The 26,365-nt window shown below is 33.9% G+C and overlaps 1 protein-coding gene across 8 annotated transcripts in view; it reads right to left on the bottom strand.

Annotated features, from left to right (window-relative positions):
- Positions 1–26,365, bottom strand: part of Phf14 (PHD finger protein 14) — a 161,611-nt gene that overhangs the window by 26,828 nt on the left and 108,418 nt on the right. For 3 of the 8 annotated variants that reach the window (XM_028755934.1, XM_028755933.1, XM_028755941.1), the window contains 2 exons: positions 9,078–9,195; positions 7,344–7,461 (listed from right to left, as the gene is read on the bottom strand). In XM_028755934.1, coding sequence (XP_028611767.1) covers positions 7,363–7,461; positions 9,078–9,195 — 217 coding nt within the window. In that variant the 3' untranslated portion in view covers positions 7,344–7,362. Of the gene's footprint in view, positions 1–7,343; positions 7,462–9,077; positions 9,196–11,392; positions 11,455–17,718; positions 17,773–26,365 lie in introns of those variants that run through there. The other 5 variants (XM_028755935.1, XM_028755942.1, XM_028755936.1 and 2 more) reach the window with 3 other exon arrangements.

The following is a 26,365-nucleotide window of genomic DNA, read 5'->3' as shown; positions in this document are numbered from 1 at the left end:
CTAAAACCAAAACAGCTATAACTACCATTTCAGCCCCACCCTACCTCCAGACTTCCCTAAAGGCCTTAAATGTCAATTGTTTTCTAAAGGCTATAATGGCCACTCCCAGCCCCAATGGCCAGGCCCTAACCTACAAGGAAAAAAAAATACCCTATCAATCCTTGATTTTACCCCAACAATCTGACCACATAATCCCTCAATCCCAGGCCACCCTGGAAAGCTCCTTCCCATCCCCAAGAAACCCTATATGAACCCTGTGTTCTCCCTATTCTCTGCTGCTTCTCACCTGAGTAGAGGCGGTCACCCTCCTGGTTTTTTTCCCCATATACTGTGTATACAATTATCTTAAGGTCATTTGCTCTATAAGAAAGTAATAAGATGAAAATTTTGAAAAGTACGTATAGCACAATATACTACTAAAACATGAGTTGAAAGACAGTATGTAATCAGCCTTTATAATTACAGTAAATTAATTTCCTTCTTTATAACCGTTGTGAATATTCCACAATGATCACATCTTACTCTTATGACAGGAAATACATTTGTATCTTGCTTTGATCCTTTAGTGGCACAACCCCAGGTTGGCCTTGAACCTGTACATACTCATCCAATTTTAGACTCTCAAGTACGGACATTACAAGAATGTACCACTGTGAATGACTGTATGCAGTTTTCTTTAATGACTCCAACTTTATTTGGAAAAGTGGAGCCAGAATGGACAACAACAACAATGACAACAAAGAGAAAAACAGAAAAATGTGTTTTAAAGTAGAATTTTATATAATACCTTTTTTATTATTTTAAATATTCTTGTTGTTTTGAATTATTACTTCCTAGTTTTATAGTTCAACTCAACAATCTACAAATATATTTACTTCTATATATATCCGATTTCTAGAATAATTTACTAGAACAGAAATTCCCATTCTGTATATACCAAGCTGGGCATAGTGGCACATTCCTGTGATCTCAGCTCTTGCTAAGCAATGCTAGCCTATGTAGAAAAGCCTGAGAACAGTGCTACATAGTGAGATCTTTTCTCCTAAATAAACAGGTAAACAAACAAAACCCAACATATACTTTGACAAAATGAACACAGGTTGTCTTTCAAAAATTTGTTTTTGCTTAATATTATGTACACACACACACACACACCACGAGGCTCCTTTCAAAGTCTGAGTGTGGAAGTCAGAGGTCAGCTTTCAGGAGGAATGGTCTCTTATTTGATTAGTTATGGAGGTCTCTTTTGCTATTCTTGCCTCATTCCATCCCAGGGGCTAACCAGCCTGTGAGCTTCCAGGCCATTTCCCTTTCTCTACCTCACACCTGACTGTAGGGGTACTCAGATTGCAGATTCACACACAAGTGTCTGGGTTTAGACTTGAAGGATAGACACTAGTTTGTCAGGCCTGCACACCAAGAGTCTTTATGCAATGAGCCATCTAACTGGCCTGATATATTATCTTAAATATATCTTTGGCTGGTATTATTTTAAAATTTAATGTATTTTATCTTCTCAATTCAATTTTTACCTAAAAACTCAATAAATTAGAAGGAAATAATGTCTTCAAAGTCTTAGAAATGTTCTCCTGTTACGCCAGCATGTTTTCAGTTAAAAATGATTTCTGCGTTTCCTCTTATGTTTGTATCACTTAGATATTTTCTTATTATTCCTATTAGGCCCGACAAAGCCATTGCTTAAATTTTGACCTACTAAGTAATTCAGAGGACCACCATTTTATATTTGACATTAAATATACATTATTCCTGATAAAAAAAAAATACAGGATAGGATAATATGTAATTTTAGTCAGTAAGAGAATCAATAATGTCCTGGTTTAAATTTGTTTATTATATAATGATAGCTATCATTGTCTTTTCACTCTAGGAAGAAATGGATGTTTTTCTGCAAGGAAAATTACACATGATCTCAACTATTTAATGTAAAATTCTGAAAGAAACAGTTAACTCTATTTGGTATGTTTGCAGGAAATTATGTTTCACATAGATATTGCCTAATAAAAACATTTCTCATATCAAACACGTCATTAATTCTGAATCTCAACCAGTGCTACAAAACAAGCTCAACCTTACAGAACTGGAACACTTATTGAAGGTCACAACACTGTATTTAATCTGAGCCCATAGAAACAAAATAATCATGGGAAGTAGAGGGTGGGAGGGACTTGGGAGGAAGAGAGGAAGGAGAGAGGGAAAGGGGGGGCAGGATCAGGCATGGGAGGAGAAAGGGGAGATGTACAGAGAGAGGGTCAGGAAATTGAACCGAGGTGTGTAGCACTGGGGGATGGGGAACTAGGGGTGGCCACCAGAAAGTACCAAATGTCAGGAAAGCAAGAGGCTCCTAGGAATCAACAGGGATGACATTACATGAACTATCCAACAAAGGGGAGAGATAATCTGTAAAGACCATACTCAGAGGTTAGGCACGGCCCTTGGTTGAGGTAAGGGGCCACCCACCCTTCTAAAAAATTTTAACCCAGAATTGCTCCTATCTAAAGGAAATACAGGGACAAAGAGTGGAGCCGAGATTGAAGGAAAGGCCATCAAGAGACTGCCTTACCTGGGCATTCATCCCATATGCAGCCACCAAAACCAGTCACTATTGCTGGTGCCAAGAAGTACTTAGCTGTCTCCTAAGAGGCTCTGCCAGAGCCTGACCAATACAGATATGGATGTTCACAGCCAACCACTGGACTGAGCACGGGGACCCCAATGGAGGAGTTAGGGGAAGGGATGAAGGAGCTGAAGGGGTTTGCAATCCCATAGGAAGAACAATACCAACCAACCAGACCCCCCAGAGCTCCCAGGGAGCTCCAAATAACCAACCAAAGACTACACACAGAGGGACCATGGCTTGAGCTGCATATGTAGCAGAGGATGTCCTTATCTGGAATCAGTGGGAGGAGAGGCCCTTGGTCCTATGAAGGCTTGATGTCCTAGTGTAGGGAAATGTCAGGGCGGTGAGGTGGGAGTGGGTGGGTGAGCACCCTCATTGAAGCAAGGGGAGGGATGATGGGATGGGGGTTTGCAGAGGGGAAACTGGTAAGGGGGAAAACATTTGAAATGTATATTAAAAAATAACCAATAAAAACTTTAAAAAAAATTGAGCTCATCTATTTTCCTCTTTCTTCCATCCCATAGGCATATTCTGATTAAACTATAATTTAATTTAATATAATTTAATTACTTTCCCATTATACAATATCTCTGATCATATTTAATGACAAATGAAAATTATTATTTAGAAATACAAAATGCATAATGATATACATTTTAATTTTAGAATTTTCAAAATATGAATTCATGAAATTCAAATATGACAGCACAGTACACATGTCCTATGTCTACAACTCCCAGTTTATAACTCCTCTCTGAGTTCACTCAGTTTAGTTTAAGGATCACCTTAAAGGGTTGTATCTCACGATACACATAGAGGAAAATGTCATGTTGTACATTAAAAAAGCAAAAGCAAAAGCAAAACCAAAACCAAAAGAAGTACCTGACAGGCAAAAGGATATATCCTTAAGGTAGAACATACAAGTTAGGAAAGGGAAAAAAATCACAGACAAGTTGATGTGATGCTAAAATACTCTAAAATAAACTATGTGTTTAGCAAACTAGGGTAAACAAATTACCCATATCTTAACTAAATTGACTAAAATTTTCCACTAGCATTTAAAGCAAAAAATATAAATGACACTGGTTAGTTTGCAACTTTAGCAATGTACAATATACTAATTTACTTTAACCAGGACTAACCATCTCTTCCAGCGCATGTTCTTCTTCTCATCACATGATTTGTGAACACGGTAAGCACCGGTATGTGAGATGCCACGACAGTAAGGTTAAAGAATTCTTTACTGGGTTTTTGAAAACTATTATAAAACATCCTTTTGCATTAATGCTCAGTTTTTAAATATGTAAACTCTTTACTATAAAATGAAAATGAGTAAAACAATAAAATGCTATTGTAGAATAAAGGGCAGAAGAATGCTGGCAATTTCTCAAAGGCATTTCCATATAGAGTATCCTACTGTACCTTGATGAATTTTCTCAGTTCTGTTTTAGTTTCTTTTCATATACGGCCTTCCACAGCATGGTATAGAAACTCATCAGGCCCACAAGTCACCAAAGTTAGAAAATGGCTTCACTTATTCAAATTTGTAATAAGTATATCGTGAAAAGTGATTTTTAGTGTTTTAATTGTACAAATTATTTTAGAGTACTTTAGGAAGCAATTATCTATATTGAAATATTTTAACTATTTTGTATTCTGTAAAGAAATATATCAAAATAGGTGTATCATAAACATTGACAAATTTTATCTGAAACAATCATATTTCCAGGTATGACTTGGTGAAACATATGTTTAATTATATGATCGTGTAAAAACTTTGTTATCTGCATTTGTTATTGTTGACTTGTTTGATTAAACATAGTCTTGCTACATGGCTCAGACTGTCTTTAGACTCCTATAGACTACCAAGTTCTTTTTAACTTCATCACTGGCTATAATTTTGGAACACAAATGATACATGACCAGTAGCTCCAAAGTGTGACACGCAGTTAAAAACTACAAGGTGAAAAGACGTTTATACATCCCCCCACCCCGGAAAGACATTCTAAGAACTACAGACATGCTTACTATCAAAAGCCCCATCAATAGGAGGAAGCTTGTAGGCTTAACTCTACTGACTAGCAAGTAGGAAATCCAGAGTTTATATTAAAAACAAAAAACCAACCTGGAGCAGTTAGAGAGAATAATACATCATAGATTAAATATTTAGACTTTTAACAAGGGGCAGAAGAGATGTCATTGGCTGCTCTTCCAGACAGAGGCCCCAGGTTCAATTCTCAGCACCTGCATGGCAGCTCACAACAGTTTGTAACTCAAATTTCTGGGGAGTCTGCCATCCTCACACAGACATGCATACAAGTAAAATACCAAGGCACTTCAATAAACAAACAAACAAACAAACAAACAAATAAACAAATAGACTTAGCAAATCCCTTCCATTACAGATTTGTTCTATAGGACTCTCATCCACAGAACAGTACAAAAAGCTTTTCCTTTTCTTTCCTTTTCTTTTTACACATTTTTTCATATCTTAAACAATAAGAGGTTAAATTAAAACTCAGAAAAGATTAGTGAAGAACATTTCAGTAAACTGCAATCACTATGTACAAGTGCCAAAACTACTACATCAGCACAGGAAGTAGTATTTTACATGAAAATGACTTCTCTTTCAGCAATGCTAAATTCAGAAACCTATAATCTAACCTGCATGTCATAAAATCCCAGAGGTCAAATGAATAGTTAAAGTCTAAGAAAGTCCTTTTTATGGGTCAGTTATAAACTTCAAATTTAAAAGAACTTTTAAGCATAGATCATTTTAATATTTTTCATAAATCTTCACAATACATAAAATCTAGACATTCAATCTCCCATATTACTGGGTTCAATTAAATGTGCTTGTTTAATGTATTGTGGCAAGATACTCCTTGGGGAGACTGCTGTGTTACGTTCCCAGAGGCACAAATGTCAAAACTACTTACTTGAAAAGAAATACATTGATACTTTGGTTTTATACATCAGTTACAGAATTTTAATTTCTCATTGCAAAAAAAAATGTATAAAATAAATACATTAAAAGTATTCTTCCTACTCAGTTATAAATGATCACCGAGAAATGTCAATTCCATCAGCTGGTATGTAATGTGTATGTGGTTCCAGAAAATCTAACATAAGAAATTTACATAAGTTTTCTGTGAATAAATGTTCATAATTTATTTCTGTTCAAAAAGTGTAGCACACTAAATTGTAAAAGTAAAAGAGAATGAAAGAGAATTCTCCTTGATTAGTCATCTTGTGGTAGACAGACCTGTCATGAAAACTCTATAACTTTTTTTCAAAAGTTTTTTCAAAGCAGGAATGTGAACAAGGATGAAAAGATAGAAAAATAACAGGAATAGTCACTGTACTTCAATCTGCAGTATGACCTGTGAATACATGATCTGGAAAGGAAGCCATTTTAAAAGAAATGTGTCTATTCATTTAACTGTGCCAGACAAGTTAGCTTCACTTTGGGTATGTAAGTTGACAGTTGTTGAGATCTCCATCAAGGCTAACCCTGGAAGGCCTAACAAATGCGTTTTAAGAATACAATACTCAGCCTAGTTTATACCATACATGCAAGTGGGTGTATTTAGTTATGTCTGCACATGAAGGGGCCAGAGGTAGATGCTGTGTATCTTCCCCTACCACTCAGACTTTGTAACTAAATCCAGAACTCACTATTTTGGTTGGATGGGCTGGTCAGCCAGCTCCAGAGATCTGCCGGTGTCTGCTCTTCCCAGTGCTAGGGTTACAGATATAGATTGCAGCACCAGGCTTTTGTGTAGAAGCTGGTGATCTGTGCTTACGTCCTTATGCTTCCCTGCACGGTATGCACTTCACCTACTGAGCCATCTTCTCAGTCCCTGTACCTATGATATTCTTATTGAAGGTGCAAACCACAAAAATTAGGAAATTGCATTTTATAAAATAATTGCCCTATATTTATTAAAAATGGATTAAGTATGAAAGTTAAAAGCTAAGGAACTGTCCATAACTAGTAACAAAGAAATATGGGAATTAAGTTCACTATATGCACCTAATTCAATCTATGGTTCCACCAGTACCACTTTATACTAAAGGGCATTTTACTGAGACAGAACACCAGAATGAATCTGAAGAGGAGACAGGAATGCATACACAGAAGCTTCTTAACTTTTTTTTTTTTTTGTTATATCTGTAAATGTGGGATGACAGGAAACCACCACAAGGTTTTCATGCAGAACTGTGATTATATCTTCAGAAACACTCCTCTGTTACAGGACATTTACTATTTATGTCCATAGAATGACTATATTAAATTATTCAACAACTGCAAAACCATTAAGTGTATTTGTCACTTAATACTATGTACCTATTCTTTAGTGCTAATTTCTAGAAAACACCCAAACACTTACTACTGCATAACAATGTAAGTGAACCAAACAAAACAAAGTCAGCTGTGATGAAATTAGTATTATAAAAGTTAATTGTACTCTTATAAATGTTGCAATTTTACAGAGTCTAGAAACATTTTAACCTTTTTATGTATATTATAAAATACATTTAGGCATAGAAATTAAAATAGAATGTTACATAGAATTAAGTTAAATGTCACTTTCTTTCACACTTCATTTGGAGGCCTCTGGTGCAATGAACAACGAAAGAGAAGTACATTTGGGAGAGCTCTTCAGATGGCTTCTAAAGTAGAGAGGACTGTAATGGAATGTGAATGGGAAGCCACTAAACTACAGTGCCAGGAAGGGAGGAAGCACCTGGATGACTCGGAAGTGATTCACCATGTCAAATAAGGATGATGAGGCTTCTGAATGGTGCTGGGCATTTGGCTTGAATAGATGGATGGAAGAAGAGATGTAGGGGAAACAGAGATCATAGGGAGAAAGAAAAAATGCTTAACTTTAGTAGGCACAAAGCATTAATGAATGATAGAAACTATTTTGTAAATAATCAAAAATTCTGAAGCTTAAGAAGTTTCACAAGGCATCTGCGTTAAGCTAGAAGAAATCTTGACTACTTAAGAATATTTCTGATTCAGTAACATTGTAAAACTAAAGTTAACTTTTAGAATAACAATTTCATCAAATTTTTCATCAATACCACATTAATTCAACTTATTATAAAATGGCTCTCATACTACAATAAGCCTTTATTTTCTTTATCATTGTATGGAATAATAATATTGTTAACCCACGCCTGATACTTATGTCCTCACTCAAATATATTCAGGACTTCTGAGAAATGAGTACAAAGACAAAGAATCTAGCTCTTCTTTCAGGGGCTTTAAAAAAACAAACAAATAGATACTATGGACTGCCATAATTTAAAGGTGAAATTCTGATACTCTGAAGAAATTCAGAGTTTATCTTAGAAGATAATTATTAAACTTATTTGATTTTATCCTTTCTACTTAGCTAAAATAAATTTAGATGATTAAAATTAGGTTTTTAAAAGTGACTTGAGTCTATGAAACAACCCTAATATATTTAGTTCATCTTTAGATGAATCATCTTCAAAATAAAATAGCATTTTATTGTTAAGCCCTTTGACTATCAATTATTTCCTCCAATGGCCTCAAAGTAATAAATTAGCAGAAAGACATTATCCTTTTTGTGTGTGTGTGATTTATTTATTTTTATTAATTTTTTAAAATCAAATCATAATTTTTACTTATTCACACGGGGTTATAAACACAGAAAGGCAGGACGTGGGGAAGGGGATGACACTGGCGCGTGGGTGTTCAGGGGGAATACAGATATCTTTCAGAACGAGGTATCGGCTGGGTGAAGGTTCAAGGGACAGGTCACTATGACTCTGCCTATGATTCATTTGTCCTTATCTAAGTTGGTATTATCTGCCAAGGCTACCTATTTACAAGGTCTGTGACTACTCAGGCTGGTAAATTTCCACAAAAGCTGCCTGTTGGCATTAGCTTATAGCCATCTGTTTCAATGTTTTTCCACAGAGACCCAAGACTTGGTGTTAGTACACATGTATGACAGGCCTATTGCTGGTTTTAGGCCTATGGCTGATTTTAGGCCTTCAGTGGATAAGCAGGACTGCCCCTGACATCTCCTCCCTTCTCTAAGTATAGAAGGGCTGTGGCGATTCTAATCTTGCGAAGGCGGGGATAGAGGCCTGACCTTCAGTAATTGAAGGGGACTTTTTAATGGCTCCAATCCCCCTGTTGTTGTCCAGTGAGGCACGAGGGCCATACCTATCCCGATGGAAAGACATTATCCTATTATAATAGTATTTAATATGCTAGAGTAATACAGAGGACATACAAAACAGTTAAGTAATCTATATAGAGAAAATTTATGTCATCTAATATGGTTTTCTTCTTCATTTTTAAAATCAGAAAGAATGTTGTGAAATAAAAAAGAAAGAAACTTGTCAAGATGAAAGGAACGGATTTCTTTTCTTCAAGACTTTCACTCCTTACCTTAGAAGATGAAGAATCACATTCCTGACATATCCATCCATAGCCTGTTTGTTTAGGAGATTTTTTCAAAGGAGGATCTAAACAGCCAAAATGGTAGCACAGTCTGCATTCATCACATCTGTAGGGTAAGCAGAGTCATAGTGTATCTAAATGTTGAAACTACTTATTTCAAAGACAAAGGAACAAAGTGTTACACATAGCAACTTTAACATTTAACTCTAACCTTTGCTCAGGAGATTCTGAAATTAATATTTATCATAAAGAAGATCTAAATCTTAAACACTGTAGAGAAAAAATTGAAACAATATAATTTGCAAGGAACAACATTCTGATAAAAAAGTTTAGAGTATATAAGTGTTAAGATATGAATGAATATATATATATCCATATGTGCAAAAATTAGCAATTGAAATTCAATTTTGAATGAATAGAAATAATCATTTATTCAGTAGACAGTCCACAAAAGTCTAAGCTGTAATTACTGCCATACAATTTATACTTCATTTCTGTATTTTTCCAAGTTAAAGTGTACTGTAAGTGAACTTTCTAACATTTATAGCATGCTAACACAATCTACAGAAGATACAATCTTTTCAGTTAAGTAACAGAATACTTAAATATATAAGAAGAAGCCACTTCAAGGACTGGATATTACTCTCACTAGTTTTTGTCAAGTTCTCTCTGTGTACTTGGTATTTCAAATACTTCTGAGGATACTTAGCACTTAGCAGATGTTTTGATAGTGTCTCGCCTCCTATGATGTACATAATTTAAGAAACCTACCATACCTATTCTTCGCTTCAGACAATCTCATCCTGCTGACAATGAAGAAAAATCTGTATTATTTCAGTGTTTTATAAAATGAATTTTGCATCAACTGGAATCACAAGACCAAAATTGAGCGACTTGTATCAAGATGTATACATCTTATAAAATGGGTTTTACTTCTGATTTTCTTGTACTTTAAATTAAAGAGGAATACTTTTTTAACCAATCAAATTCTCTTTCTTACTGATTTCTCACTGGTTTAGAACATTAAAAGTTAATTAAGTTACAACTAAAACACCAAGGAATTTACTAGGCAGGTTGCTTGAGTACAAGCAATAAGCATTCAATAAGCATTGGGAAAATACAGAACGGAGCTGTTCTTATGCATACGCCAAAAGAAAAGTAACTTAAAAATGATCACAATAAAGAAAACAGTAATCTATATTATATTTTTAGTCAAAATTTCTTACCATGCTACAAAAACCTAGCCTTTCAAGGACCCATTTCAGAATCCCAGAGTCAAGTCATGCAGGCACACACAAGTGTGAGCTAGTTACCCACCATGACTTACTTATTATCACTGTACAATTTAGTTCTTCTCAATGAAATAGGTAAATGAACTTTTTCAACTCTCCGAGACTCAAGAAATGAACTTGAATTGTACATTTACTGTGATTCCAGTTACAGGAGTGAATAAGATAAAACTGGAAAATGCTATATATTATACCACTGTCTGAAATAAAACATCCAAAAATATGTTAAAAATTTTAAATGTTCAAATAACTGTATCTCTGGAGTTTAGAAACAAGATTATGTAGCTAATATCAAATGCAAAATAAGGATATCATATAGTAAGCCCACAGAATTAATATTCAGGGTCCTTTCTCAATTGAACTAATTTACCTTTCAGTAACTAAAATTTTCAATATACTAACTACTGGGATACAAAACCCTTTTAAGTAAGACTGTTTCTAAGTTGATGGAAAGGTTTGGAGTCATAGAGGAACACTACTTTGAGTACAGGGACTAAAACATGTCACTAATTCTTGATGGAAATGTTATAAAGAATACCATTATTTGGTTCATTGGGGGTATATATAAAATAGACTTTTCTCTGCCTTTGTTGCACTGGGATCATCAGCCTGTGCTACATTTCTATGGCAAGTTTCCATAGTTAAAATACTATTTATCTGCTGTTTTGTCGGACATTTTTATGTTCAGTTTTTCCAGGTCTTCAAGGTTCTTACTTGCCTAAAAACTACCAGCCATTGCTTCCTAATAGTATCAGTGTATTTTTACAACCATAACTTTCTTACAGAACTTCTGTATACAGAAATTAGGCCACCAAAACTATTAAGGTTATCCAAATTGACAGTGTTTAAAATGAGGCATCTAAAAATATATTAAAATTTTTAAATGATCCAATACCTGTTCTGGTATTGGGAGCTCTTTCAGAAGATGCTGTGAAGCATTTGCTCTTTAGAGATGACCTAATTCTTCCTGACACCTTCATCAGGATACATTTCAGGACGTCTTTCTCATGATGGCAGACAGTGGGGGTGTTAGGATAGTTCTCTAAGGTCCTCGCTTACTCACCAGTAAGTAAAGGCTGCAAGTCCAAGTTTAAATAGCATAAAGCCGTGGTCTCTACCCTAGCAACCACCAAAATCCAAGAGAGAGAAAGAAAAACACAGAAAAATACCCCACTTGAAGTCAAAGTTTGCCAAATAAATGATAAATATAAGATATTCAAAGAAATTTTACAACTTATTTTCATGTAGAAAATCTCATTAATTCTATTAAATTGAAACAAAATAATAATTGAAGTACTAGTACTAGTAACAATTATATTCTAAATGGCAGAGGTGAAATCTAGCAGAATTTGCAAAAAAAAAAGTTGTGTTGGCTAGGCTTATTGACAAATTTATGAGATACCACTAAATTACTTAAAAACATAAAGTATAGAAGATTAATATAGTAGACTATATAACCTATGTAAACACACCACTGTGAAAATTTTATCAAAACTTAGTAACTAGTGAATTGTGGCTACAGAGAAAAACTTTTAAATATTTTTAAAACTCAAAAACTAAGTGTTACATGAGGCTATACCCTGAAAACTATAATAGATTAAAAACAGTTATTGATTAATTTTACTTAGTTACTATTTATATTAAGTACTTGAAAACATTTTCATTGCACCAATACAATAACACAATTTGTTAAAACAAATGATCAAAATGTTTAAGTTTTCTAAAGAAGTCATTGACCCTCAAAAGTATTGTGATATAATACAACATACTTTATTAAATGAAACAAATGTTGATGTAAGAGAAACACTGTTATACCAATAGCACATTATAATAAAAGGCAATACCTTAACCATGAAGAGAATATAAATTTAGCATATGAAGAACATGTCTTTAAATAAAAACTAAACTTGATGACTAAAGAGTATATTCAATAAACACTGTGCACATTAGACTACAGAGAATCCTAAAATTTGTAGTATAGAAATGAAACAAACTCCATTTTTAGTGTAAACAAAGTCTGACCAATTAAGTACCTATCAAGTACAACTTCCTACACACTACATTAATATTTGATACAAACACAAATGACAGAGAAGGTCTATGTGGTATTTTACACGCTGATTTAGGAAAATGTAGAGACTCCATAAGCACAGCTCTATCTTTATTAGAATATTTACTTAGCGTTATGATTATGTACAGCACCCTAGAGAAGAATAGAAAATGATTCATCTTCCTATGTGCTATGATCCACACAACAAGCATTAAACTGGGTGTTGAGTGACTACTGACAATGTGGAAATAAGCAAACATATCTAACTCAAAATTTTGTCTTATGCCTAACGGCAAACAAGTCAAGGTGCTAGAACAGTGGTTCTCAACCTGTGAACTGCGAGCCCTTCAGGGCTACCCCCCCCCCCCAGGATTTGCCTAACACTGTCAGAAAACACAGATATTTACATCACAATTCATAACCCTAGCTAATTACAGTTATGAAAGCCTGACAAAAATGATTTTATGACTGGTGCTTACCCCAGTGAGAGGAACTGTATGGAAAAGGTCGCAGCATTAGCAAGGTTGAGAACCATTGCTCTAAAGGTTTCCTTAGGTTTCTTAATTCCAACAATAATAAGTTTATCTGTGGCATACACTAAGTAATTCCTTTAAAAACAAACAAAAACCAACTAGGGAGTGTACCTCGTAAGCAAACAGATTATGACGACATGATAAACTGGCCTTTAGAAAGAAGCAGAATCTGAGGCTCAGACTTTAAAAGGGATGTACTGTTTTATGGTCATATTGGTGTTGATAACTGTAGATATTCTGTTACCTGAATGGAGCACAACAGTCAGTATTCCCTGTACAATGATGAATAGAGAAACTGTCTCGGAAACTAAAGAATACTGCACTTCTCACCTAGAAACACGAGCATCTGGAGCTCTTCTCACTTTCCCTTTGATTAGTCTTGACAATCAACACTGCTAAAATAAAACCTTACTAGAAATTCAAATACAATTTGAGCAACAAACTGTAATAAGTTATTGCAGTGAACACTGATCAATCATTTCAATTAAATGCCTTACCATGTAGAATAAATATATACTGAGGTCCATTAAAAATTTTTAAATAATATGAATTGTCATAAAACTCTACGTTCTATCAGTGGTATAATACCTATAAGTAAAATATTTTAATCCTTGTAACAGGTAACAATTTTGGTGCAAGCCACCACTTACATAAACATTTTCTATACAAATCAATTAGAAACTTGTTTTAAGTCGTATTTCACAAACATCAGACCAATGTTAAGCACCTGAACCTATTTTGTTAATGCTACTGGGGATTTCTCTCACAGGCGACAGTGAATGAGTGGGTGGTAGGACAGTGTAAAATTTCTCATTACAGATGGGTATTGATATGAAACACTATTTGGGAAAAGCCAAATCCAAGCCCATGTAAAGAGTGGAATCAATTCATTATTTACATTTGCCACGGAAAGCTTGCAACTTTAAAAGTGAAATAAGAAAACACAACAAAACAAAAACAACAACAATGAAACCCAGAACGTGAAACAAGGCAATTCCTATGACAATACACAATAAGGTCAGGTGTCTCTTCCCAGCATGAGAGAAGGATCAGACATTTCCACACCTGAAACCCGTCTGCTTTGTTCTCTAATAAGCTCATCTCCATCTGCTCATGCCCTTGGAAATTTTTTAGCACTACAACCTGCTGTGTTCAAGCTCCACATAACTTTGCATTTTCCTGTTCATAATTAACTAATTATACTCCAATCAATAGTGTAGATTCTGATTTTACAATGTAAATCAGATAAATGCGATAATGGCTAGGAGGTCAATCTCATTTTATTTATCAAGCCCAGCATGAACATTCAATTTCCTTACATCCCTTGTACCTGAACAGCGGTCTTACTGACAGCCTTGCAGAGCACCTGGAGGTGATCACTACAGGAAAGAGCCTACATTTGTTTTTCTATAAAGAACCACTTATAAATCCCATCTCCATTCACATTCCTTACAAATATATAAATTTACAAAATAGCGACTCAGGCAGATATAAACTCTGCCTTCATATGTTTTGTTATGTCTTTATGTCTGTTTTGAGGAAGTCTCTTAAAACAAGTTCCAATAGTCAAAAACAATTTCAGAAAACTGAAAATGTCTCAGAAAATGTTAATCCAATCTATTGTAAAATCCTTCTGAATTTTAAACAGATTTTGGTGAAATAGTTTCATACTGTGAGTCAAATAAAACATACTTATGATGGGTGTGTATGTATATCTCTGTGTGTGTATATGCGTTTACACTTTGTAAATCTGAGTGCTTAAAATGTATTTCACTGCTGCATAAACAGGAAAGTAAGTTAAGAAATGTGAACATTATTTGTCAGAAACCCATTTTTATGTCACATATGGTTTCAGATACACATTCAAGATACACAAGATGTGGTGATACATAATTGATGCATAAATATCTAAACTTAAACTCAATATACACTAAGGCTAAATATTGTTTTCATATCATACGTAACTCATTTTTGGCAAGTAGTATTTCTCTATAATGAAATAAATGTTTAAAAGAATTTGTTTAATTAAGGAAGTTGTACTTTATGTGTTTCAGAAGATACTACTTTTCTACAAACCCTCTGTCTAGAAACAAATCTTTTGAGAAATCGAAGAGCCCCTTAAAGACATTAAACCCACACTCATTATTAATCAACACTGAATAAATCATGGTTATTTTAAACAAATAACTCTATATAAACTGTTCTCAAAGAATTGTCCTTGACCAGCTAAATCAACAATATCTGAAACCTGCTACAAACTCAGATTTTTGAGTTTCATCATTGACCTACAGAATTAGAAACTCCAGAAAGCCACAGAGAGAGCATTTGGTGGAGCCGGAGAATAAGGAGAAGATAGTAGCCAACTGAGTCTCAAAAAAATTCTCCCTGTGACTCTGATATATTACTACCACATCAGCCATATTGTAATTCAGAGGCACTTAATTTCTTTCCCAATATTATGTGTTAGGGGAGGTAATATCGTGTGTGTGTGTGTGTGTGTGTGTGTGTGTGTGTGTGTACAGGACCACATGCTTGTGAGTGTGCATGTGTTGGTCTGCCTTACAGCTTCGGAAATCTTCCATCACATTTGTTGATATATACTCTCTTACTGGCCTGGTATTTGTCAAATCTGTAGGGTGGCTGACCAATCAATCACAGAGATCCTTCTGTCTGTGTTTTGCATTACTAGGGTTATAAGCCTGTGCCAGCTTTTCACATGGGTAAGTACTGATGCTAATATGGCACTTTACCAATTAAGCACTCTCCCTTAAAATATCAACCCCTTCCTGCTGACATTTTAATATTTCTTCCATTTCCTATCCTGCAGGAAGTAACTGTCAAATACCTGAGCTGTCATTCTTTTATGTATATTTATAAGATATAAATTACTTAGAAATGTTTCTCAGATAAACATTAATTTTCCTCTTGAACAGCAAAAGACCAATAATGGGCAAAGGTTAATTTTTGTATTGCATTTAGGAGACTATTAAAAGAAATGTTCCATTCTGTTCTGAGAGTGACTTTTAAGAATATATCATGTAGGAACTGTGCAGTTTATATCTGTGACATGTGACAAACATGTAACATGGGTCTTTTACCTAACGTGGAAGAGCATAATCTACCACTAAAAACTGAATGATGAAGAATGACAATTACACTGCTCTAACTATAACCAATGTGGAAGGGCTTTTGGTTAACATTGCCACTACAACCATGCAGAACCAAATCAGAAACCCATCAGAGAGAGAAAGAAACCCTAAATTAAAAATTATCCATTAGTTTTTTTACCTTATGCTAAAAGACAATTGGACTAAAGCATATCTCATTTGAAAAATGGTAAGCATTCAGTATCATTTCCCTTAAACTTTGCTGGAGTTCAGCATCTTTTCTCTAAGTTATGTCAGTTGATTCTTCCTTATACTCAAAGAAAGTATGCTGCTTTTCCTAAGGATTATGAGTATTTTTTTCCAGTGCAATAAGATCAATAAATTACAAGTATCCTTATACATTATACATATTTAACTTTACTAAACATTTTAGCCAATCATACGGTTCCTATAACTACAGATTACTAGAAACACCAGCTTTACAATTACACCTACATTTACTATCTACAGAATTTGCTATTCTAATCCTAAAGGTTAAACTATTCCAAATGCCCTTATACCTGAAAAAATCCAAACTCACAATGATAAACAATGGAATTTCAAGAGACAATTTGACAATTTACATGTACATGTGAATTTCAATTTCAGCAGTCTCTTCTAAATCAGTTCAAGATTAAGTGGCACAATATTCAAAGTATTTTTGCTGTTGACTTAAAACTGGACCAGTAAAGCATTAGGCTCAAATGTAAACTCTGTGAACCTCTGGGAAGACACAGGGGCTGGTGGAGATCTTTCAGCAGGCAGGCTGTATACTCAACAAGCTCTGTATTTCCCTCATGTCATAGCTTCACATTTAAGTTCAAAAGGTAAAATTATATGGAACACAGCAAGTTAATATTAAATAAAACAGTAAAGAGTAAATTTGGATATTTCTGAAAAAATACCTAAAGACCAATACACATACTGTGTTCATTCTTGAGTTTAAATTCTAGTTATAAAATGTCCGTGCTGACATCAAGTGCTTCCACAGTGCTCAAAGAGTTGTAATCTTCACCAGTCTTTCACTTTTGCTGAATATACAAATAGAAATAGCATTAAATACGAGTCTAGAGTTGTTCTCGTATGTGAATGCACGTAGTAACTGAGGTGATACGGACTTGCAGATCAGCGGAAAGCATCGTCCTTTTTACATACAAATAACAAAGAGATAATCATTCAATAACAGGGAAGCACAGAGCATGTAAGTCCCACTGGCTTCCTTTAGTTTTCAGTCCAAATACTGTATTGTCTTTTGCCAAAGAAATAAGAGGGAAGACATTTACCCACTAATATAATTCTGACAAGATATTACCACTATTGTTTTCAATAATGCATACATCAAGTGTTTCTGAATATTTTAAGAGAGAGAGAGAGAGAGAGAGAGAGAGAGAGAGAAGAAAAATAGAAAAAAAAATCCACACAAGCAAATTAACTGCCTTGTCTACCCATATAATAAACCAATCAATTACATTCTATCCAAACTTGACAAGCAAAAGCACTTTTTGCAGTGATAAGCTCATGGGAAGGACAAGATAGCTGTTCTCCTTTAGTTTATATGCTCTATTGAGAGTTTTATCCACATTTTTAAAATCACACTTATAAAAGAGGTTTCCGGGATTGCCTCCGAGGATGAGCTGTGGCAGAGTTGGGTCTCATGAAGGGTATCTACACAGTAAAGTGATAAGAAAAGAACATTAACATTTAAAGATCATAGCAGCTCTGAACTATGTCTTATGAAACATACTAATAATACCACAGTAGATTCAAATAACAAAGAGATAGAAATCCTCACCCTAAATGCCATTTTCTTGGGCAAGTTCTCACTGATTATAAGAGAATATTTCATCTTGTGAACACTGAGTTGCCTCCTCTTGTATTATTGGTAATAGTTCTGATTGTCAAAATCAATCTATTCTATGAAAGAGGACTTTAATATAAAGGAAAATATGTGTTATTAATTACTATTTTGAAAAATAGCAGTGTGCTGTTTTCATTACCAAGAATGGCAATTTTACAATACTCAAGGAAATATACAACTATCCCTCATCTTTACACTTGGATTCCTCTCAAAAAGACTGAATTAGAAATGCATGGCTAATAGTACTTGCTAACTTTGTGCCTTGATTTTGGCAGGAGAAATCTTAAAGGCTTAGAGGTTAGGAGTAACATTTTTTTTTCTGACTACATAGAAACAAAATTTACCATTTCTTTCAAATATTTAGACCTGTATAGATAACACAAAATTGCTAAACAGTCACATCATAAAATGTTCATTTTTAAAATTTAACTGCTAAAAAGATGTGTTTAATGCTTCTAAGTTCCATTGAGAAAAAGAAAGTGAAAAGAGGCACACAGAGAAATAAAGCAATGCTGAGGAGAGCTGCCATGCCAAACTCAACCACAGACCCAGAAAACAAACAAAACTCCACAAGGAAAAGAACACACTGTGAAACAATGCTAACAGGAAGGCTGTACTGAACATATGAGAAGCAACAGCGAGAGCTGGACTCTACAAACAGCAAATCCTGTGCTACATTTTTTCAGTACCTTAAGCCCTAAGTGAAGATCTGTGAGCAGCTGGGACTGTGAATGAGTAAGCCATACTGGTAAAGCATATTCTAGAGGTAGTAAGCATTTATAATGTAAGTATATTTCACTCGTAATTATGTGCAAAGTAATGGAGAATAACAGAAAACTGAAAAAGATTTTGTAATTACTTATGATAGTCCTTTGCAGATACATGCGTAACAAATCATGAAAATCCGTTTCACTTAAATTCAAGTTGGTCTTTAACTGTGGTCAAATCAAAAGTTATTTCTAATATTTCCTTTCATAGTAGCTTCCATCTAGTATTTTTAATCTCTCTAGATGCTAGAACAAGCAGCATAAGTTATCTTCAGCTCTAACATGTCAAGATAAAAGGCTACAGTACTTGAAATCAAACATCATGTTTTAATCTAGCATTTACTCCATTTGTATCTAGTAAGCTTCCTTTGGAATTAATATGGAAAATAATATTTTCAAAGAATTTCACCAACAGATGAATCAGAAACTATGAATGTGTCCTGCATCTTGCACTAGGTGTAGTGGTGGAAAACTTATCTGTTGTGTGTGGCTGAGTCACATCTGTTGAGTCAGTCAGTATAGTGCAGTGAGCTAGTATGCCTCATGACAAATGTATGGGCTTGATAGATAAGATGACTTACATTCAATATCCACTTTGACCACACTCTAAGTGTGTGGTCTTAGGCAAATAATTCTCCATTTCTTCATGGGGTAGAAATAAAATTAGTTTCTGATTTCTATCAGTATCATAGAAAATTGTTGCCATGAGATTAAAAGAAATCAATACAGAAAGCACCAACAATGTGACAGGAACATAAGTGAGTAGGAACAGGAATGAAAGCCAGCAGACCTGTCAAACATTACAAAGCTGTTCCGTGGAAGAGAAGTTTTAGTATCTATCAGTTCACACAGGAACTTTTAATATATACTTTGATTAATTAAATTTCACATTATTTGCTACTTCTATGGCACAGATCATCCATATATAAAAGAAGATATACACATCTCACAGGTCTTATAAGAACTGATGGATACAGCAAATGTAGAGAGCAGAGTCTGGGACCAAGAATCTAATTTAACAATTATAATTTCCAGTCCAGAGATACTTGGAAGTAACATTCTTTTGTGTCCAAGTTATAACACATCATTTTCTAGATACTACAATTCACCACCAAACCCCAAATACGTGCCTAATCCTACCAATAAATTCCCTTTAGCTCCACCTCATTAATATGATGTATTTTATGCATTAAAAAACCACAAAGCCAATATAAATTTAAAGTCTTGCTATACAAATAACAAACAAAATAAGATAGTCATTTAGAATACAGGAAATAAATAAAATCAAGAAAACAATGTATCTGGGTTCTAATTCTAAACTGGATTAAATTTGTTTTGAGATTTTAAGAACTGAAATTTTTAAGAGAAAACATGATGGCTTCCTTGAAGAGAAACTGTCCATTTCTGATTACAGCTCTCTCATACAAGAGACTTGACTATCCCTCTCTAACACAAGTGTGTTCTCTGTTGCTTCAAGTCAATGCAGGGTGATAATGCAAGTCCTAAATAAATGGTCAGACTATACATTCCCAGATTATTTTCTGACTTGAATATTGTTTCTTCTTGGAATCTCTAAATTTAAAAATGATACAGATGAGAAAATGACAAGACACAGAACCTGAAAGATAAATGCCATTCCCTCTTATTGGATACAAATCTTTAGATAAACATATATAATCTAGAACAACTTCAGAATCCAGGGAAATATAATAGACCTTTTAGGAGAATAGAGGAACTTTGGATAAGGAGAGAGAAGGACACAAGGGCTCTAAAAGGGAGCATGGCAGCAACTGGAGCAGCAGACTTTAACTGAGGAGAGGAAAGGGAGGCAACACAGAGAGAAAGGGAAGGAACAGAGGCAAATAACACTAAAGATGCTTGAAAAGGCCATAGGGAATATATTATTTTATGTTTACTTAAAATACATAATATAGACAAAGACATACAAGTTTACAAGTATATGCACGTATATAGGTTAAAAGAATGTTGTTTGAGGTGATATTTAAAAAGTGTCTCCAAATTCTAGTAATATATACACACACACACACACTTACATACAAATATGTAGGTGCATATACATATATATTGTGTGTATCTTATATATTGAATTTTTGTTAGTTTGAAGAAAACATTAAAACATGTTTCTACTCACTGCTTTTTATGTATTTTTAATTAATACAACACATTTAGGATAATATTAGATTCATATACATAGTTTGAATATATAAAAGTGTGACTCGCACCTTCTTCTTCACATACATACATACATACATACATACATACACAAACTCCACCACTACCACCATAACTACCACAAAAATAACAACTGCAACAACAAAATTACAGTAGTCACATGCCAAAACAAGAAAATAACAGAAATCAAGAAGACTACTCACTGATGCCTCTCAACATCAATAGTCCAATCCCTCCAGAAGACACTGACTAACAGAATGGATGTAAAAACAGGAGCCATCCTTTTAATGCATCCAAAAAACACACCTAAAAATTTTAGTATCTAATAGACTTCAAACCAAAAATAATCAAGAAGAGAGAGGGAAAGACAGTACATAATCATGAAAGAAAAAAAATCCACCAAGAGGACATTGCAATTTTTAACATCTAATCCCAAACACAAGTACATTGAAGTTCATAAAAGAAATACTACTACAGCTTAAATCACATATTAACCTTCAAACACTAGTATGAAGGTCATCCAAACAAAAAGTAAACAGAAATGCTGGAGCTAACTGACATCATAAACCATTGGGTAGATATCCACAGAAAATTTTACCCAAACATACAATAATATACCTTCTTCTTAGAACCTCTTGGAACTTTCTCTAAAACTGACCACACACTTGGGCACAAAGCAAGTCTCAATAGATGTAAAAGAAAAAACTGACATAATACCCTGTATACAATCAGACAAAAGCAGATTAATGCTGGATTTCAATAACAGAAAGCCTACAAACTCATGGAAACTGAAAAACTCACTACAAAATGAAAAATGGGCCAAGACAAAAATTAAGAAAGAAATTAAAGATGTTCTAGAATTGAAAGAAAATGAATATATGGCATATCCAAATTACTGAGACAAGACAAAGGCAGTTCTAAGAGGCAAGTTCATAGCAGTAAAAAAATTGAGAGAGAGACCGGGAGAGAGACACCGGGAGAGAGAGAGAGACTGGGAGAGAGAGAGAGAGAGAGAGAGAGACTGGGAGAGAGAGAGAGAGAGAGAGAGAGAGAGAAGAGGGAGATTGATTGATTTAGATATCTCATATTAGTAACTTAATAGCACACCCAAAAGCTATAGAACAAAAAGAAGGAAACATACTCAAGAGGAATAAAACAACTAAAAATAATCAAAATCAGTGCTGAAATCAATAAAATAAAAGCAATAGAACAATATAAAGAATCAATGAAACAAAGAGTTGGTTCTTTGAGAAAATCAGTAAGAGTGACAAACCTTTATATCAATTAACTAAAGGTATAGAGAAAATATTTAAATTAACAAAATCATAAAAGAAAAGGAGACGAAAAAACAGACAGTAAGGAAATCCACAGAATCATAAAGACATACTTTAAACACTTTACTACAAAATACTGGAATAGCTAAAAGAAATGGATAATTGAAATGAATAATTTTCTCAATATAAATCATTTACCAAAATTAAATCAATTAGCTAAAGTCAATTTTTATCAATTAGATTAAAATTTTAATAGATCTATAGTCCCTAGTATAACAGAAGCAGCCACTAAAAGGCTCCCGAGAAAGAGAGAAGGAAACAAAAAAGAGTTAGTGCCAATACAACTCAAATTATTCCACAAAGTAGAAACAAAAAGAACACTATCCAATTCATATTTGAAGACACAGTTATCTTGATATCCAAAACACATAAAAACAGAAAAAAGAAAATTAAAAACCATTTTTTTCATGAACACAGATGTATAATTCTTAATAAAATATTTCCAAACTGAATCCATAAACATATCAAAAAGAACATTAATCATTATCAAGTAGGCTTCACCAAAGAGATGTAGACAGTTAGACATACATAAATCAATAAATATAATTCACCATATAAAAAAAAACTGAAAGACAAAAAAAACACACAGTTATCACATTAGATGACAGAAAGACCTTTAACAAAATCCAACAGTCCTTCATGATAAAAGCCCTGGAGAGATTAGGGATACAAGTGGCATACGCAAACATAATAAAGGCCATTTACAGCAAGCCCAAAGCTAACACCAAATTAAATAGAGAAAAATTCAAAGCAATTCCTCTAAAATTAGGAGGAAGATAATGTTGTCCTTTCATTCATACCTTTTGATATGTACTTTAAAATACTGAATTTGAAGTGTTGCCAGAGCAAGAGAACAACTCAATGAAATCAAAGGGGTACAAATTGGAAAGAAAGAAGTTAATGTATCTTTGATAGTATACATAAGTGGACTTAAAAATTCAACCAGAAAACTCTTACAAGTGATAAACACTTTCAGCAAAGTAATGAGATATAAAATTAACTCATAAACATCAGTGGCCCTCCTATACATAAATTGCAAATGGACTGAGAGAGAAATCAAGAAAACAACACATTTCACAATAGCCTTCAATAATATAAAATATGTTGTGGTAATGCTAGCCAAGCAGGGTAACCAAAGGCACATAACTTTCATCTTACCACATAAACACTTACTCAACCATGTTCACTGCTGCTTTACTCACAATAGCTGATATTGGAAACAACTTAGATGTCCCGCAAAAGAAGAATGAATAAAGAGAATGTATATTTACACAATGAAGTATTATCCAGCCATTAAAAAAATGACAGCAAGAAGTTGTAGGTAAATTGCCAGAACTAGAAAAAAAGAATCATCACCTGTAGAAAACAGAATATGGTATGTATTCACTTATATGTGGATATTAGCTGTTAAGTCAACTAATGATAGTCAAGCTAGATAATCCCCAAAACCACAGAGGTTAGGTATAGAGTAAGGACTGAGGGGTTGGCGGTTAGAGGACAAGTAGATCTCCCTAGGAAAGGGAAATAGAACAGTTACTTAGTTACAACTGGATTGTGAGTGGGTGGAACGGGAGGACCAGGCATGTACAGGGCGGATAAGGCAAGACAAGGGAGGGAATACAGGGACAGATGGCAAAAACTAAGGTGCAGTTAAGGGGTTGTATAGAAACAGGAAAAGTTTTTTAATACATACATATGCATATGTATATATAGGACATCTAAATGAAACCGCAAATTAATTGGGGGAGACACTGTCACCTAATGACGATTCCAGTACTAAGACTGGGTTACAGCTAATTGAACTCTTGACCAAAGGGAACCTCCAAGCAAACCACACTGTTAGCAAGACTATAGGTTTCTCCAAAAATTCAAGGCACATACTACAGTCAAGGCAAAACACTATGAATGAAATAGACAGGAAGTTACCAACTCCTGAACTGGCTGAAATAGTGAAGTAGGGGGACTTGGGTTGTTTTGCATTTTGGGCAATAATAGTGTGAAAACCCATGTTCTAGAGGACCCTTAAAAGAAACACCAACAGAAACTGACAAATTCAAGGAATGTCCTCACCTTTTACATTACTACTGACCACCATGGCCTTTCTTATCAGCAACTACTATCAAATGTACTTTCATCTATCATCCAAATTTTGTTTATTTATATATATATATATATATATATATATATATATATATATATATATATATAAAAACAAATTTTCTATCATCCAAATTTTGTTTATATATATATTTTTTTTTCAAATTGTAATTTGTACTCATTCACAAAGGGGTTATAAACACAAAAAGGCAGGACAATGGGGAAGGGGATGACACTGGAGCATGGGTGTTCAGGGGGAATACAGGTATTTTTCAGAACAGGGTATCGGCATCCAAAGTTTTTTTAATGTTAATGGATGCCTGATGGTTCTGATGGTTCTACTTTGACAAAAAAAAAAAGAGGAACCGATTTTTTCCATACTGCATGGAAATTTTATAAATAACATTGCTTTAACTTTGGGGCAGAACAGAGCAACTCTGCTGTGTACTAAGGGCTCTAATTGGATGTTACGATGCATCTATTAACACATGACAGACTTGATAACTGAACCTTTACCTATTATTTTGTAGATACATGAAATTTTACACAGCCATTTTAAAATGATTCAGTCTGTACTTTCTACAAAATAGTATGGTGAACAATAGGCAATCCTGCCTGTATTATTTTCAGAAAATTAAACTATGATTTTTATAATGTATTATCTCTTCTTAAAACAGTAACTTTTATTACAAAAATTTGCTACTATATTTAACTTTAGCTTTAACAATTGTATCCTGTTATTTAACTCATTTTTTTATTGTACCCATAATTTAGTCCTTTGGTGAAAGAAAGAAAAAAGACTTTATATTTTAATATTTATAGAAACTATTAGGCATTTCATCTTAAAAATTTGATAAATCAGAGATGTCAAAGAGGCTGATTGTCAGTTAATGACCATACTATTGAAATTGTAACCTAACCTTAGGGTAACATTGTTAGTGTATTCTTTGTGTGTGTTTATCATTTTAAGTACTACATTATCATTAAGTGAAGGATGATAAATCTGACCTAGTACGTAAGCTACAACCAGGTAAGCTTTCTGGTAACTGACAAAAAAACATATGAAAGCAATTCTTTAAGTATATTCCCTACAAAGTCAACCAAGTGGAAGAGATCTGTTTTAAATAAAATTGCTAGGGTGTCCCTGGAATTTGCTTAGTGAATAAGGACAATGTAGCTGGTGAAAACAACACAGGCCTCCTGAGAGAATCAGTAAGATACAGTAAAATTACCACAAGATTACAATGAACTCATTCTCATTTTATTGACCAAAACCTTTTATACTTACTGTTCCCTTTTGTTATTTTTCTGTGCTAGTTATTGAAGAATGACAAAACTGGCTGGTCATATCAAGGGCCATGTGTCATGGTCTGCAAGTATACATGCATTTTTTTATATGGTGAAATAAATTTGATGTAGAGCACAAGGCACAATGAGTGACATTTTAAAAATTGGTTTTGGAAGGTTTTATTCATTAAAATCTTCATTTCACTATCCTTTCAAAAATTTACTTCTTCACTAGCTTATGTTGTAGTCTTTAAAAATACTAAAAATGCTTGAGAATTTAGTTGTCGAATTAAATAGAGTATACAAAAGTCCTGAAAATTCAGTAGATCACTCTGAGGGGAAATTTCAAATTTCTAATCAATCATGAAATATATATCCAACACTCACAGAAGACAAAATGCTATACAAAAGATGACATTTCAGCAAGTAGCTTTCCCATATTTTAAAATTACTGCCTATGCACTCAGGATAACAAAATTCTAAACAACAAAAAAAAGCTGATTTAAATTATCAGAATATGATTTATATTCTAGTAAAGGAAGAAGGTGATATCATAATATATAACAAAAAGTACTGTATGTGACAATGCATTAGCATATCTTTTAAAATGTCACATAAAAATACACATGGAAATTTCACATGAAAAGACAGACTAAAATGCTCATTACCTAAGTCAGATGTAAGATATTCACCAGCTACTTTATAACACATCAGTTTTCCTT

Source organism: Grammomys surdaster, unplaced genomic scaffold, assembly GCF_004785775.1.
Source record: "Grammomys surdaster isolate TR1022 unplaced genomic scaffold, NIH_TR_1.0 126091, whole genome shotgun sequence".
In the NCBI taxonomy this organism is placed as follows: Eukaryota; Metazoa; Chordata; class Mammalia; order Rodentia; family Muridae; genus Grammomys; species Grammomys surdaster.
The sequence above is the reverse complement of the archived record's forward strand: the minus strand, read 5'-3'. Positions and strand labels throughout refer to the sequence as shown.